At 40.6% G+C, this 17,264-nt stretch overlaps 1 protein-coding gene across 1 annotated transcript; it reads left to right on the top strand.

Moving 5' to 3' along the window:
• The first annotated feature begins 587 nt into the window (after positions 1-587).
• Positions 588-9,337, top strand: LOC112069446 (uncharacterized). Its single transcript, XM_024136789.2, has 8 exons — positions 588-4,808; positions 5,040-5,369; positions 5,737-5,793; positions 6,067-6,165; positions 6,261-6,289; positions 6,380-6,427; positions 6,566-6,637; positions 6,753-9,337. The coding sequence occupies exons 1-8, from the start codon at positions 4,682-4,684 to the stop codon at positions 6,861-6,863; spliced, it is 873 nt and encodes a 290-aa protein (XP_023992557.1). The 5' UTR covers positions 588-4,681; the 3' UTR covers positions 6,864-9,337.
• The last annotated feature ends 7,927 nt before the right edge of the window (positions 9,338-17,264 follow it).

Here is a 17,264-nt window from a genome sequence, read left to right as displayed (position 1 = left end):
CAGTCGGGTCCACATTTTTTGACACCCTTGATAAAGATTACCAAACAATTCAATAAAATAAATACTTCAAATACTGAGCTATATTATATGCTTTAATGTTATACTAATACAATTTCTCAATTAAAGAGATTTGTTTAACAAGTCATATTTTTTACTTAAAAAGATAGGGTCTAAATTGTTGGCCCCCCTGTTTTCAATACCTTTCAATAACTCACCTTGCAATATCGGCACAGAACCTTTTTCTAAAAAATGTTTTATGAGATTGGAGAACACATTGGGAGGGATCTTAGACCATTCCTTCATACAGAATCTTTCCAGATCCTCCACTTATTGACTTCCCTCTTCTATTCAGGCCACAGGTTTTCAATGGGGTTCAAGTCTGGAGACAGATGGTTATCTGTGAGGACCACACGCCATATAATCACAATACTTCAAGTTTACTTTGATATGATGGTTAGGTATATCAATATTTGGATAAAAAGGCGTTTCCACCGCCATTTCTCACATTATTTATTTTACCGACACAGAAAGATCCCACAATGTCGAACGAACAAATTACCTGTCACCATATATAAAATTGTAACGAAACTTCCTGTTTCCATCAAAGCTGTCATGATTTTTTTTAACGGAATGACTTACAGTTTTATGTGAGTATGTTTTTCGCATACAAAAGCATGAAAAACATATTTCAACCAGGCAGGTGCACCACGAAGGTCAGAAATAGCGATATAATAAATGATCTTCTTCTGTTGGCACTCCAAAAGGTCCCACATACATCACAAATGGTCCTTTTGTTCGATAATGTCCTTCTTTATATCCATAAAAACTCAGTTTAGCTGGCACGCTTCAGTCAATAATCCACCCAGTTTCCCTCCGTCAAAATGCATACAAAATGAATCCCAAACGTTACTAATAAACTTTTCCAAACAAGTCAAACAACGTTTATAATCAAACCTTAGGTACCCTAATACGTAATAAAAATGATAACATTTTACTTGGCTTTCGGAGACTTTAGAAAGGCAGGGTAGGATAGATATAGGTCTGTAACAGTTTGGGTCTAGAGTGTCTCCCCCTTTGAAGAGGGGGATGACCGCGACAGCTTTCCAATCTTTGGGGATCTCAGATAATATGAAAGAGAGTTTGAACAGGCTAGTAATAGGGGTTGCAACAATTGTAGAAAGAGAGGGTCCAGATTGTCTAGCCTGATTTGTAGGGGTCCAGATTTTGCAGCTCTTTCAGAAAATTAGCTATCTGGATTTGGGTGAAGGATTTGGTAAAAGACCAAGTCCATATTATGGCAAGAACAGCAAGAACAGCTCAAATAAGAAAATAGAAACGACAGTCCATAAATCCTTTTAGACATGAAGGTCAGTCAATCTGGAACTTTGAAAGTTTCTTCAAGTGCAGTCGCAAGAACCATCAAGCGCTATGATGAAAATGGCTTTCATGAGGACCGCCACAGGAAAGGAAGACCCAGAGTTACCTCTGCTGTAGAGGATAAGTTCATTATAGTCACCAGCCTCAGAAATTGAAGCCCAAATAAATGCTTCACAGAGTTCAAGTAACAGACACATCTCAACATCAACTGTTCAGAGGAGAATGTGTGACTCAGGCCTTCATGGTCGAATTGCAGCAAACAAACCACTACTAAATGACACCAATAATAATAAGAGACTTGCTTGGGCCAAGAAACATGAGCAATGGACATTAGACTGGTGGAAATCTGTCTTTTGCTCCAAATTTGAGATTTTTGTTTCCAACCGCCGTGTCTTTGTGAGACGCAGAGTAGGTGAACGGATGATCTCCACTTGTGTGATTCCCACGTGAAACATGGAGGAGGAGGTGTGATAGTGTGGGGGTGCTTTGCTGGTGACGCTGTCAGTGATTTATTTAGAATTCAAGGCAGACCTAACCAGAATGGCTACCACAGCATTCTGCAGCGATATGCCTTCCCATCTGGTTTGTGCTTAGTAGGACTATCATATGTTTTTCAACAGGACAATGACCCAACTCACCTCCAGGCTGTGTAAGGGCTATTTGACCAATAAGGAGATTGATGGAGTGCTGCACCAGATGACCTGGCCTCCACATCACCCAACCTCAACCCAATTAAGATGGTTTGGGATGAGTTGGACCACAGAGTGAAGGAAAAGCTGCCAACAAGTGCTCAGCATATGTGGGAACTTCAAGAAAAATCATTCCAGGTAAAGATGGTTGAGAGAATGCCAAGAGTGTGCAAAGCTGTCCCTCCTTCTGGGCATGGATGAGCCATGAGACGACATCAATGCAGACTAATGTCAAGCTTGGATTCGCCATGCCATAAGGTTTTTGCCGACGTGCATGAACAAAGAGGACATTCACTGTGATGTGGATGAGAATTCATGGACAAATGCTCAAGACAGGCTTGATGCAAATGAATGCATGCTGTTAGGTTCTTATTTTTCAGAGTAAATAACCCATGGACACTAGAGAAGCTTCAACCAAGTTTAAAACTTCTCTAGGATAGGGGGCAGAGTTTTCACTTAGGGAAAAATAGCGTGCCCATTTTCAACTTCGTTCTACTCATCCCCAGAATATAAGATATGCATATAATTAGTAGATTTGGATAGAAAACACTCTGAAGTTTCTAAAACTGTTTGAATCATATCTGTAAGTATAACACAACTTATGTAGCAGGCAAAACCCTGAGGACTAACCTTTTTTTTTTTAAGTCACTGTCTGTTCAATGAGTTATTATGGGCAGGCCAGATTTCTAATCACTCTACTCTCAGTTCCTACTGCTTCCACTGGATGTCACCAGTGTATGGAAATAGGTTGAGGTTATTCGTTTGTGCAATGAAGAAGAAAAACACCAGGAAGTAGATCAATGTCTTGTGTTTTGTTTGAGAGTTGCGCAAGACTTGAAAAGTAGCGTGAGTTTGTTGATCTCCTGTATTGAAAACAGATTGACCCGTCTTCAATTTGATCGATTATTAACGTTTACAAATACCTTAAGTTGTATTATAAAAGTACTTTGAAATGTTTTGGCAAAGTTTAGAGGTAATTTTTTAGATATTTTGTCGTGACTTTGCGCAAATTGGACGCTGTTTTTATCTGGTACAACGGCGCCAAATAAATTGACAATTTGGATATATATGGACGGAATTAATCGAACAAAAGGACCATTTGTGATGTTTATGGGACATATTGGAGTGCCAACAAAAGAATCTCGTCAAAGGTAATGCATGTTTTATATTTTATATCTGCGTTTTGAGTAGCGCCGGCATGGTTGAAATAGGCTACACTCTCTTTGTTGACATTGTGCTATCATCAGATAATAGCATTTTATGCTTTCGCCGAAAAGCCTTTTTGAAATCTGACATGTTGGCTGGATTCACAACGAGTGTAGCTTTAATTTGGTATCTTATATGTGTGATTTAATGAAAGTTTGATTTTATATAATTTTTTTGAATCTGGCGCTCTACATTTTCAATGGCTATTGGCCAGGTGGGACGCAAGCGTCCCGCTATCCCAGAGAGGTTAATTCTTCCCAAAGGTTCTGTACAGCTGTAATCAGACAACCCAACATTTGTCCCATCAGATATTTACATCCCACTTAAGACACTCCTCCTTCTCTCCAATCCTTAAATGTTATGGCTCTACAGGAAGCTAATAAAGAGGGTAACAGGATAACAAACCTTTATTAGTCCCTTAAGAGAATCTGTCCTCCCCTCCTGACCTCAACCCCTCCGTCATCTAATCCACAGATGTTTCACACGTCGCTCTCCTCTCATCCCCCCAACACATTCCGAAGCCACCGGTCTTTCTTCAGAGAACAATTCACTTTCTCCTTTGATTCTATGCTTCTTCTCTCTCATTTATTTAATATCTCAATGTTCAAAATGTCAAACCCAACAAAGCTAAACGTTATGTTTATTTTCATTCATTTAATTTGTTTTGTTTATTTTTCTTACATTTGATTACAGACAGTACACCTATGTTGCAATTATATGAGATTTTTTTCCCATGAATAATTGTAGAGGATGTCTTCATTGATTACATGCTGGATAGATATTATGGAATTATAGATTTTCTGTCAATTCTTTTGGGTAATATAAGTGTATTGCCTATTGTGAAAGTGTGTAATCTACTGTAATTTACAGTACTGTAGCATATCACRTTCAGCACTTSTAAGGGKATATATTGCATTGTTTGCTATTGGATGAACTGGTTGTTAAAACTACTAAATTGAGAAGATATCATTATGTTGTTTTGGTGATTAAACCAATGTTCTCATAACACTTCACAATAAACCTTTGAATCAGTGGTTGTGTGGTGAGAGATGTTTACAATCCAAATGAACGCACCATGYCAGGTTTTGAATGAAAGAGTTGCTGCATTAGTGTGACCAGTTTGGTATGTACCACATACTTGTGAAAACAGTACCAAAATCGATTTTAAAAAACTAGGCTTGAGCGTTCTCACCAAGGGTGTGAAAAACACTTCTGCTTTGTGAACTTCAGTCCATCAAGAGTCTGAAATGATATAACCACTGAAAGGAAATTACGCTATGGTGATAGAGAAACTTCCCTCTTGGCACACACTGGATGAATCAACATTGTTTCCACAATATTTCAACAAAATTGCGTTGAACCAATGTGGAATAGACATTGAATTGACGTATGTGCCCAGTGAGTAGTGTATGTTGAGAAACTTGTTGTGCAGAGACACTCTGACAGAGAGAGAAGCAAAGGAGAGAGTGAGGGAGAGGACAATGGTTAAAATGGCTGTTTTGGGACTGCTTGGGTCCCTTTTATATCTGCTAACAGGTGAGACCAGTGCGATATTTAGAGAATAACATGCAAACTATCCATCTCAGAAAACAATATATATATATTCATATTGTAGAATTTCTTTGGTTGAGTAAACATTTTTGTTGTGACATTCGGTGGATATGGTGACTCCATTTATGTGAAAAGCATACCTTTTAAGTATATTAATGGTCGCCATCTCTATTCTAATCTGTATTCAAAATAATGACCTGATTATGTTCTTGTCAGGTGTCAGTGGAYAAACTGTCCCCCACATCACCACAGAGGGAGATGATGTCAGTGTGCTGTGTAACAATGTGGTTTATCCAAACTGTTCCTCAACTACATGGATCTTCAACAGAGATGGATCTTCCACTGAACTAGTCCGTCTAGGGAAGGTGATAAAACAACCACAACTGAACAACATGGCTGACAGACTGAGTTTGGGGTCTGAATGTTCTCTAAATGTTAGTGATGTCAGAGCTGAGGATGCTGGACGCTACACTTGTCAACAATACCATACAGAGGGTGGACCACAACATGGAGAGGATGCTCCTGTTGATCTGTCTGTTCTAACCAGTGAGTATCTGTTGCTCTGCAGTGCCAACATTTTCAATGAAAAGCTGTTCAATTATGTCAGTAAGAGTATGTTTGAGTAAGATTGACCTTGTCATGTGGGTAATGCGTACAAGACATTGAAAACAGTCCCAGTACAAAGAAAATGTATGTAGTGTATTTGAAATTTGAAGTGACCTTTTCTCTGATTCAACAATGTAACATTGTCTGAGTAGTTGCATCATTTCAAAGGACAAAATCAATGTTATAATCACGGTAATACGGGTTTGATTGAATTAAACCCCATAGTGTTGATGATAGTAATGTTGCTACTCAACCACATGTGAAACCAAAATTCACCATATGACACATTCATCTTATTCATATCCAGAGATCATATCCTCCACAACTGCAAGAACATCCACATCATCCAATCCATTCCCTTCTGGTGTAGTAGCTCTACTTTATACAATACTATCTCCATCAGTGGAGGCTAGTGGGAGGATCTATAGGAGGACGGGCTCATCGTAATGGCTGGAATGGAATTAAAGGATCAGAGTCAAACGTGGTTTCCATATCTTTGATATGTTTGATACTGTTCCATTTCATTCTAGACATTACAATGAGCCCGTCCTCCTATAGCTCCTTCCACCAGCCTCCTCTGATCTCCATATGACCTCAGGCTCTCTGTACTGAACCATCCTGTCTCTGGTCCTGCCAGGTTCTCCTCCACCAATCCAGATCCTCGTCCTCCCTGTGGCTGTGGGAGCAGCTGTGTGTGTTGTTGCTGCTGTCATCGTACTACACAAAAGGAGAACAAGTATGTCATAAATTGAATAAATATAGCCTACCAGATCACAGTGATAGGAAAGTGACACCTCAGACACCTAATTTCAATTTTGCTCTGCTTTTCAGATAACCGAATGTCAGCTGATGACAAAATTGTGAGGAACAAATATACATTATTGCATATTGTATACTTCTCTTTCGTTATTTACTAGATCCTGTGCATTGTTTACATTTCATTTTTATAGGATCTGACTGCAGGAAGCCACTCTAACGTACCAACCAATGAGGACAAGGTCAGTAAATCACAATATGATTACATTTGTCATTATATTTACTCATGTGAATCATGATGTTATTCAGCTGTTATCATGCAATGGGATTAATGTCCAGTTAATTAGTCCATAATCTTATTGTTCTCTGTACACTTGAAGCATCAACCTGATGGCAATATCACCTATGCCTCCATCCTCCACTTCAATCAAAATCCCCCGCAGAGTGTTGATGTAAGTGAAACTAAATAATACTGTGTGCAGGTATGACTCTTACTCCTACATAATGTTTAAAGCCTTTAACTGGTTGTGTGTGTGTGTGTGTGTGTGTGTGTGTGTGTGTGTGTAGCTCCAGGGTGAGGATGCAGTGACCTATTCCTCTGTTAAGCCCTCTACTACCAGAGGGAGAGAGACAGTGAACCCTGCTGACCCCAGCTCCCTCTACTACACTGTCAACTAACCTCAGGGAGRCAAGACATAAGGAGAGACAGTGAACCCTGCTGACCCCAGCTCCCTCTACTCCACTGTCAACTAACCTCAGGGAGRCAAGACATAAGGAGAGACAGTGAACCCTGCTGACCCCAGCTCCCTCTACTCCACTGTCAACTAACCTCTGTTGTTTAACCTTTGTTTAACTAGGCAAGTCAGTTAAGAACAAATTATTATTTACAATGACGGCCTACCCAGGCCAAACCCTAACGACTCTTGGTCAATTGTGCGCTGCCCTATGGGACTTTCAACCACGGCCGGTTGTGATACAGCCTGGAATTGAGCCTGGGTCTGTAGTGATGCCTCTAGCACTAAGATGCAGTGCCTTACATTTAACCGCTGCGCTGAGTGATCTATCATTTAACTTGTTAAGTTGACTGAGAACACATTCTCATTTACAGCAACAACCTGGGGAATAGTTACAGGGGAGATGAACGGGCCAATTGGAAGCTGGGGATGATTAGGTGGCTACAGTATGATGGTCAGATTGGGAGTGTAGCCAGGATACCAGAGTTAACACCCCTACTCTTACAGTATCTTTAGTGACCACAGAGAGTCAGGACACTTGTTTTAACATCCTGATTGAAAGGCAGCACCCTACACAGGGCAATGTCCCCAATCACTGACCTGGGATATTTGAGGACATGTGAGGCGTATGTTTCTCAAACTAGACACTAATGTACTTGTCCTCTTGCTCAGTTGTGCACTGGGTCATCCCACTCCTCTTTCTATTCTGGTTAGAGCCACTTTGCGCTACTCTGAAGGGAGTAGGACACAGCGTTGTATGAGATCTTCAGTTTCTTGGTAATTTCTCGCATGGAATAGCCTTCATACAAGAATAGACTGACGGGTTTCAGAAGAAAGTTCTTTGTTTCTGACCATTTTGAGCCTGTAATCGAACCCACAATTGCTGATGCTCCAGATACTCAACTAGTCTAAAGAAGGCCAGATGTATTGCTTCTTTAATCAGAAAAACAGTTTTCAGCTGTGCTAACATAATTGCAAAATGGTTTTCTAATGATCAATTAGCCTTTTAAAATGATAAACTTGGATTAGCTAACACAACGTACCATTGGAACACAGATGGTTGCTGATAATGGGCCTCTGTACACCTATGTAGATATTCCATTTTAAAAAATCAGCCTTTTCTTGCTACAATAGTCATTTACAACGTCTACACTGTATTTCTGATCAATTTGATGTTATTTTAATGGACCCAAAATTGTATTTTCTTTGAAAAACAAGYACATTTCAAAGTGAACCCAAACTTTTGAACGGTAGTGTATTTATACCCTGGATTGCTGATGCTATGTGTTGGCCAATGAGATGCTTGGAAGCCACCGGTAGGCTATATTGGCACTCCCTAGTGGGAGCAGTCCTCCATAGAAATGAATGGAATTCTACAGTATTTTCAATTAAAAGTTTCAAGGATGAAATTACATGTATTTAAGTATTTTTGTTGTTGTAGTGAGGACAGTAACATTAGTACAAAAAATTAATATTTTAAGGAAAATGTTTTTATATTTTTTTTTTTCATGTTTAGCTCACATAATATACATTAAAAGTATGCATAAAGGTGTCTGTAATAGAATAAATGGGTAAAAAAACAAATGAAGAAATTAATAAAAGCATTTCTATAGCTTCCAAAATATTTTACAATTGAGGAGGAGTACCAATATTGCTGCCTGTGGCTTCAATACAGCACCCCCTGTCCGTCATCCAAGGTTTGCACACATCATGGTTTTAATAAACACCCACCATGACGCCCATTAGATTTGCCTGATATCAGACAATCTAAAGGTAGAGAAAACKCCCACCAACTTAGGTTAGGGAGTAAAAGTAACGTGCAACAAACCAAAAAAATGGAGAGACAAGAAAAAAGGCTTTAACATAGAAAGGCTATGCAAATCAAATGTATTTATATCGCCCTTCTTACAACAGCTGATATATCAAATGTATTTATCCTTTTCTCAATATAGGGGGTGCTGTTTCAACGTTACCATTTATCGCTCCCAAATTAAACTGCCTCGTACTCAATTCTTGCTCGTACAATATGCATATTATTATTATTACTATTGGATAGAAAACACTCTCTAGTTTCTAAAACCGTTTGAATTATTTCTCTGAGTGAAACAGAACTCATTCTACAGCACACTTCCTGTCAAGAAGTGAGATTTCTGAAATTGAGGTCTCTGTTCCAGGATCGGTTTATAAATTCCCTTATAAGCTATGGGGCTACATGCACTGCATACGCCTTCCCCTAGATGTCAGTAAGCGGTGAGACTTTGAATGGATTCGTATTTATGTTGAAAAATGTGAAACAATAATTCCGCCATGAATTGCGGTGCGGTCTCGCTTTAGCGCACGCTGTATATCATAGTAACGTTAATTTTTAAAATCTAACACAGCGATTGCATTAAGACTAATATATCTTTCATTTGCTGTCCAACCTGTATTTTTTAGTCAAGTTTATGATTAGTTATCGTTAGATTAGGTGCCTCTCCAAGATGGCGCCGGACAGATTGCTTGAAGTTTGACTACTACTACATTGTATAACCACGATTTGTGCCGTTAAATATGCACATTTTCGAACAAATCCTATATGCATGTGGTAATATGATGTTACAGGACTGTCATCTGATGAAGTATATGAAGGTTAGTCAAAAATTATATATCTTTTGCTGGTTTGTTAGGATCGCTAACCTTTGCTGCTGGTAACGCGGCTTGTGTTTCTGGCTATTGTGGTAAGCTAATATATGCTATATTGTGTTTTCACTGTAAAACACTTAAATCTGAAATATTGGCTGGATTCACAAGATGTTGGTCTTTCATTTGCTGTACGCTGTGTATTTTTCAGAAATGTTTTATGATGAGTATATAGGTATTTTGACGTTGGTCTCTGTAATTATTCTGGCTGCTTCAGCACTATTTCAGATTGCAGCTGCAATGTAGAACTGTGATTTATACCTGAAAATATGCACATTTTTCTAACAAAACATATGCTATACAATAAATATGTTATCAGACTGTCATTTGATGAAGTTGTTTCTTGGTTAGTGGCTATTTATATCTTTATTTGGTCGAATTGTGATAGCTACCTATGCAGGAAAAAAATGGTGGAAAAAAAGTTGTGTTTTTGCTATCGTGGTTAGCTAATAGATTTACATAGTGTCTTCCCTGTAAAACATTTTAAAAATCGAAATGATGGCTGGATTCACAAGATGTGTATCTTTCATCTGGTGTCTTGGACTTGTGATTTAATGATATTTAGATTGCTAGTATTTACTTGTGACGCTATGCTAGTCAGCTTTTTTACTGATGGGGTGCTCCCGGATCCGGGATTGTGTGTGCAACTAGAAGGTATTTATATAGCCCTTCTTACATCAGCTGCCTATATCAAAGTGCTGTACAGAAACCCAGCCTAAAACCCACAACGGCAAGCAATGCAGGTGTAGAAGCACGGTGGCTAGGAAAAACTCCTAGAAAGGCCAAAACCTAAGAAGAAACCTAGAGAGGAACCAGGCTATGAGGGGTGGCCAGTCCTCTTCTGGCTGTGCCGGGTGGAGATTATAACAGAACATGGCCAAGACGTTCAAATGTTCATAAATGACAGCATGGTCAAATAATAATAATCACAGTAGTTGTCGAGGGTGTAGCAAGTCAGCACCTCAGGAGTGAATGTCAGTTGGCCTTTCATAGCCGATCATTGAGAGTATCTCTACCGCTCCTGCTGTCTCTAGAGACTTGAAAACAGCAGGTCTGGGACAGGTAGCACGTCCGGTGAACAGGTCAGGGTTCCATAGCCGCAGGCAGAACAGTTGAAACTGGAGCAGCAGCATGGCCAGGTGGACTGGGGACAGCAAGGAGTCATCATGCCAGGTAGTCTGAGGCATGGTCCTTGGGCTCAAGGTCCTCAAGAGAGAAGAAAGGAGAGCAATTAGAGAACGATATTTAATTCACAACGAGCACCGGATAAGACAGGAGAAATACTCCAGATATAACATACTGACCCTAGCCCCCAGACACAAACTACTGCAGCATAAATACTGGAGGCTGAGACAGGTGTCAGGAGACACTGGTGGCCCCATCCGATGAGACAAATACTCTCAACTGTTTGAAATAAAATAGAGTTTAAGTTACCTGTGATGAATGTTGAAAACAAAAACTTTAATTTCTATATGCAGGAAATCCTATTTTAAATAATGGGCATGGTAAGAATTTGACAACCAAAGTGCGAGTCATAATTCCCAATGACACCTAGCAAAATCTGAAAAAGCGGTTTCCTTCATTTATTCCCATAGGATATTTTTAGATTCACTTAAAATAAGGTCTGTGTTTTCGTGTAGGCTTACATCACCGTGCCAATTTTATAACTGTGTAGATATCCATAGGACAAGAGGTAACTCTGATCAATATTGGCTAAATATAAGCGAAGATAAAAAAATTGTAGAGTGGATTTATGAAAATATTTTGACAAACGTTACCTTATCCTAGTGAGATTTACACGGGTTATCAAAATGTCGAGGCGGTTTAAGCCTGCACGAAACACAGACCTTATTTGAAGTAGATCAAGACATTCTCTATGGAAGACATGAACGGTAAAAATAACGAAGGAACCCCTTTCAAATTCAGCCGCAAGTTATTACAGACATTATAACGCGTCGACTATTTCTCTCTAACCATATACCTTTGACTAATCAGGAAACTATCACCTCGAAAACAAAACGTTTATTCCGTTCCGTATTTTATCTAACGGGTGGCATCCATGAGTCTAAATATTCCTGTTACATTGCACAACCTTCAATGTTGTCATAATTACGTAAAGTTCTGGCAAATTAGTTCGCAAAGAGCCAGGCGGCCCAAACTGTTGCTATACCCGACTCTGCGTGCAATGAACGCAAGGGAAGTGACACAATTTTCACGCTGGTTAATATTGCCTGCTAACCTGGATTTATTTTTAGCTAAATATGCAGGTTTAAAAATATATACTTGTGTATTGATTTTAAGAAAGGCATTGATGTTTATGGTTAAGTACACATTGAGCAATGACAGTCATTGATTGATTGTTTTTATAAGATAAGTTTAATGCTAGCTAGCAACTTACCTAGCTTACTGCATTCGCTAACAGGCAGGCTCCTCGTGGAGTGCAATGTAATCAGGTGTTAGAGCATTGGACTAGTTACTGTAAGGTTGCAAGATTGGATCCCCCGAGCTGACAAAGGTTAAAAATCTGTCGTTCTGCCCCTAAACGAGGCAGAACGTTCCTAGGCCGTCATTGAAAATAAGAATGTGTTCTTAACTGACTTGCCTAGTTAAATAAAGATGTTAAAAAATATATATATCGGCAAATCAGTGCCCAAAAATACCGATTTCCGATTGTTATGAAAACTTGAAATCGGCCCCGATTAATCGGCCATTCCGATTAATCGGTCGACCTCTAATCTGTATGATGTGTGAACTGGGTACTGGGTACTGGGTACTGGGTTTTCCCATGCTGTGTCAGGGTTTGAGACTGGGTCCAGAAAGACACTTGATTTGATGTTTCCAGACAGTTCTGATGTAACTACTCTAATTCCCATCAAGACAACCAGCAGTACTCCACAACAGTATAAGACTGGTCATGTAAAAACAGCCCCAAACATATTGATAGGAAGTACTGCTTGTCTAGTGCTCTAGAGAATGGAGTAGAGAAAGATGTAACAGATTGCAGTAAAGAACTCTATAGGCAACACAGAGTCAGTGGATCCATACTGTACTGTGATGTCACCATTATTCACCAATGACAAGTGGTCACTCTGTGTTCCACTACTGTAGGACGACCCACACTCCAAAGTGACATTTGTATGCAAGAAATTCTTCTGTGTTGTCTTAGGAATTCAGCATTCTCTGTGTTGATCTCAGCAACCCCCATTGTCTGACCTCTGAGGAGCAGAAGTTACATCCTGTAGGTCTGATATCTGATTGGAGGTTAACTTTACATTAATGCCACTGTTCTTTCTCTTTTTTGTTATTATATTACTTTTTATCATGTGGAGTCAGATTTTAATAGGCTAATTTCATGGTCTAATTACAAGTTGCGTGTGATGTATATATAATATACTGTATATACACTATTCAAATATGTCTGTCCACCACACTACTATCCAGGAAGTACAGCCTATACTGCAAGACCAGCCTTGTCAACCCCATCTTCTGCTGGTATTGTATTTAATACTGTTTCCCTTCTCAGTTCTATGGTAGACAGTATGAGTGGTACAGCATGGGGCCAAAGTCAGATGTACTACCTTGGTCAACACAAAGCATGCATTTGTACATGAAACTAAACTTTCATGTTCCATTTTATAACTTGGCTGTGGTGCCGGTCACACTTCTCTCTTCCTGTATGAATTTCTGCTTCTCTGTGATGCCAAATACCAACACTCCAGGTTTAAGGTGTTATATAACCTTTCAATTATTTAGTGGATGGTGTGAACAATCATAATCCATTAAACACAAATTAAAATGCTGAATTAGATCTTTGGTGTTCAGACAGAGACGAAGTTGTAGAGAGGTTTGGCTGATGGATATTGGTCTTCAAACTTTACTTTCATTTAAATCAATCTAAATGATCGACTGTGTTTATCACTGTCTGTCTCATTGTCCAGGTACCAGTAATGTTAAGTTGCCCATCAGTCACATCATGCTCTTTGTGACACTGAACATCATGGCTGCCATAGTCACTATTCACACAATGAGGAACCGCCCACCCAAGGCTCTGCCCCCACAAGCAGGTGAGAGTCACAGGCATTGGTCCAGTTCCATTTAGGTTCCTAACTCCTCCCACAACATCAGAGTTCACAGATCTGAAAGGACTGTATAGACCTAAACATTATGAATGGTTCCATCAATCTATAGAACACATGGAACAAACAACACATTACATTCACATTCTGATCTTCAGATGTGTGAACTGAAACGGAATCAGGTCATAAATAGTCATTMAATATTCTCATCTTGTTCCTCTAATCCTATTAACTAGTTCATCTTTATGGTCTGCTATAGAATGAKTGGTGAGACATGTTGTTTTGTTCTCTGTATAGAAGAAGCCTCTGGTATTGAGGTCCATGTCCTGGAGGAATGACCCCTTGTTCCTCTTCTCCCTGTGCTGGACTAAGACTTTCAAACTGTCTGTAGCTTTATTGATTCAGTAACAGAGGACAGTATAAATGTTTTTAAAGTTGATGTTTATATATTTTAGTGCATAATGTGGAAGATGTATTAATTCGTAGTTGTGTTCTTATATTATAGTATCTTTTTATACACCTTTATGTAGTAGGGATTCAAATATCAGCAAACCTTGGCTGATGTGTTTAATTTTTTCTGTCCATTGTTAATGACGTCAGCATGGAGAAATTCCTWGGTATTGTTTAATTAATKATTTGTGTCCTAAYCAGACTTAAAATGAGCACAATGCTTCTTCTAAAATGTATATTAATTACTAAAACTGTTTTTAAATAAACTAATAAAATACAGTATTTCAAACWGCTACAGGTGTTTTTCAGGCTACCCTTCCACAATGTCAGGTAAAGCATGAATACATTGACCTTATTTCATTTACAACCTTCTTCTAGTCAGCAGCAAAGATAGATGTGTCTGTCCTCTTTCTCAAAGCCTACTCAGAATTTATATAAAATAAAGAATTTTAAGCACTTGAAGCTTGCTTACCATAGCCACCAGTTCTTCCCGTTGACATTGCAAATGACTTTAGCCTACGTTGCAATGACTTTAGCCTAGTCACAGACTACTCCATTATCACCTTACCTGCAGCAGAGTTTCTTGCCAGGCGTAGTGGTGCTGCCTGTAATCCAACATCTGGGGCTGTATCACGCTACGTTAAACAGGTGTCCACATCAAGTTTGGTATCGGTATGACCACCAGGTTGTCTAAGGAGGGGTGCACCGGCCCAGGTCAGAAATGAAGCAGGTCAAAGCCCCTGTCCATTAGTGGTTAGCGTCTGTGAGAAGATGCTACAGTGCAGCCTTGGCAAGACATTGAAACACAATTTTGATTTTCATTTAGTTTCAGAATAAATATTCTGCTTCATTGTGGCAGCTGCCTCTTAGTGGAACAAAATGAAAAGATATTCAATACGGAAAGAGAGAACTAGGCTATAGCTTAGCTAGCAGGGTGTAACACAGACGCTGGGAGACGAGAAGCAAGAAGTAACGATGGTGACAGGTGTGCGCAATAATCACCACACTGGCAACAACGAGCGCCGGAGAGGGGGAGCGGGAGTAAACGTGACACAGGGAGTATATCTCACAGTGAGAATTATACTGCCTCCTACTGGCGAAGACAGTAAATTACTGAATTAACCCCAACAGGTAATACAATGTTATGGACCTCTTGAAAGGAGTTATCAGTCTGACTTACTTTAGTCAAAATCATTTTCAACATGAGTAATGAAGGAAAAAAACTGTTATCAGCAAAGCTAAATATGTTTTTCTAAGAAGCTGCTATTGTGCTACATACTAAAAGAAAATAACAGAGGCATAGGTCATCCATCTTCACCTTGGACCAACAGAGAACACAGACGCCACCAAAGTAAAGGCTGTAAACAGTGTATAGGAGGGAGAGTGATACCTTACAATATGTTCAGTATAGCTTCACTTACATCAACTCTCTGAGGAGGATTTTGATTGAAGTGGTCAATGGAGGCATAGGTGATTCTGTCAGCAGGTTGACTCTACAAGGGTCAGAATTGTTATTGAAACGTGAATCATTGAAAGCATGGAGCATGACAATTATATCAGTGGAACATCTTAGTATTATTATTTACTACAATAGTATAATACACTAACTGTTTGTCACAGTGTGTCAATTACATGTTTATGTTCTCACAATGCTGTTATCAGTTGATTCTCTGAAAAGAACAAATAACTGAATAATTGATACAGTGGAACAACTTTCTCCATGTGTATTACTGTGTTATTATTGCACTCCATTAAAGTCAAAGAAAAATGATGAATGTCGTATGTACATGTTCTCCTTCTGCGTACTATAAGACAACACACACTCTGCTCCCACAAGCCACAGGGAGGATCTGGTTAAGTGGAGAACCTGAAGGACCAGGAAGAGGATGGGGTCTGTTTAGTGGAAGAGAACCAGCCAGGACCAGAGAGAGGATGAGGTCTAGTTTAGTGGGGACCTGACTGGACGAGAGAGGGGATGAGGGTGTTTAGTATGGGACCTGGCAGACAGGAAGGTGAGGGTGGTTTAGTATGGGACCTGGCAGGACCAGAGAGGGGATGAGGGGTGGTTTAGTATGGGACCTGGCAGGAGAGAGAGGGGATGAGGGGTGGTTTAGTATGGGACCTGGCAGGTGAGAGAGGGATGAGGGTGTTTAGTATGGGACCTGGCAGGACGAGAGAGGGTGTGAGGGGTGGTTTAGTATGGGACCTGGCAGGACGAGAGAGGGGATGAGGGGTGGTTTAGTATGGGACCTGCAGGACGAGAGAGGATGAGGGGTGGTTTGTATGGACCTGGCAGCGAGAGAGGGATGAGGGGTGGTTAGTATGGGACCTGGACAGGACGAGAGAGGGATGAGGGGTGGTGTTAGTATGGGACCTGGACAGGACGAGAGAGGGATGAGGGGTGGTTTAGTATGGGACCTGGCAGGACAGAGAGGGGATGAGGGTGGTTTAGTATGGGACCGACAGGACCAGAGGGATGGAGGGCTGGTTTAGTTGGGACCTGCAGGATGAGGGGGATGGGGAGTATATTTTGTCGAGGATACGCAGTACCAGCCAGGACGGGCAGGGGATAGGGGTCTAGTTTAGTGGGATAGAACCTGCCAGGACCAAAGGGAGAGAGGGTCTAGTTTAGTGGAGGAGAACCTGCCAGGACCAGAGGGATGGGGGTCTTGTTTGTGGAGGACAACCAGCAGGACCAGAGAGGAGATGGAGGGCTGGTTTAGTGGGGGACCTGACAGGACCAGAGGGAGATGGAGGGCTGGTTTAGTGGGGGACCTGACAGGACCAGAGAGGGGATGGGGGCTGTTTAGTGGGGGACCTGACAGGACCAGAGAGGGGATGAGAATACTGTTTAGTGGGGAGCTCAACAGGACCAGAGAGGGGATGGAGGGTGGTTTAGTGGGGGACCTGACAGGACCAGAAGGGGATTGGGTATATTTGTCAAGAGAGAACCAGCCAGGACCGGAGAGGGGTCTAGTTTAGTGGAGGGAGAACCAGCCAGGACCAAAGAGTGGAAGGGGTCTAGTTTAGTCGAGGAGAACCAGCCAGACCAGAGGGATGGGGGTGTTTTAGTGGAGGAGACCAGCCAGGACCAGAGAGGGGATGGAGGCTGGTTTAGTGGGGGACCTGACGAGACCAGA

The sequence above is a fragment of the Salvelinus sp. IW2-2015 genome, unplaced genomic scaffold (assembly GCF_002910315.2).
Source record: "Salvelinus sp. IW2-2015 unplaced genomic scaffold, ASM291031v2 Un_scaffold1013, whole genome shotgun sequence".
Classification (NCBI taxonomy): domain Eukaryota; kingdom Metazoa; phylum Chordata; class Actinopteri; order Salmoniformes; family Salmonidae; genus Salvelinus; species Salvelinus sp. IW2-2015.
This window is presented reverse-complemented; position numbering and strand designations above follow the sequence as displayed.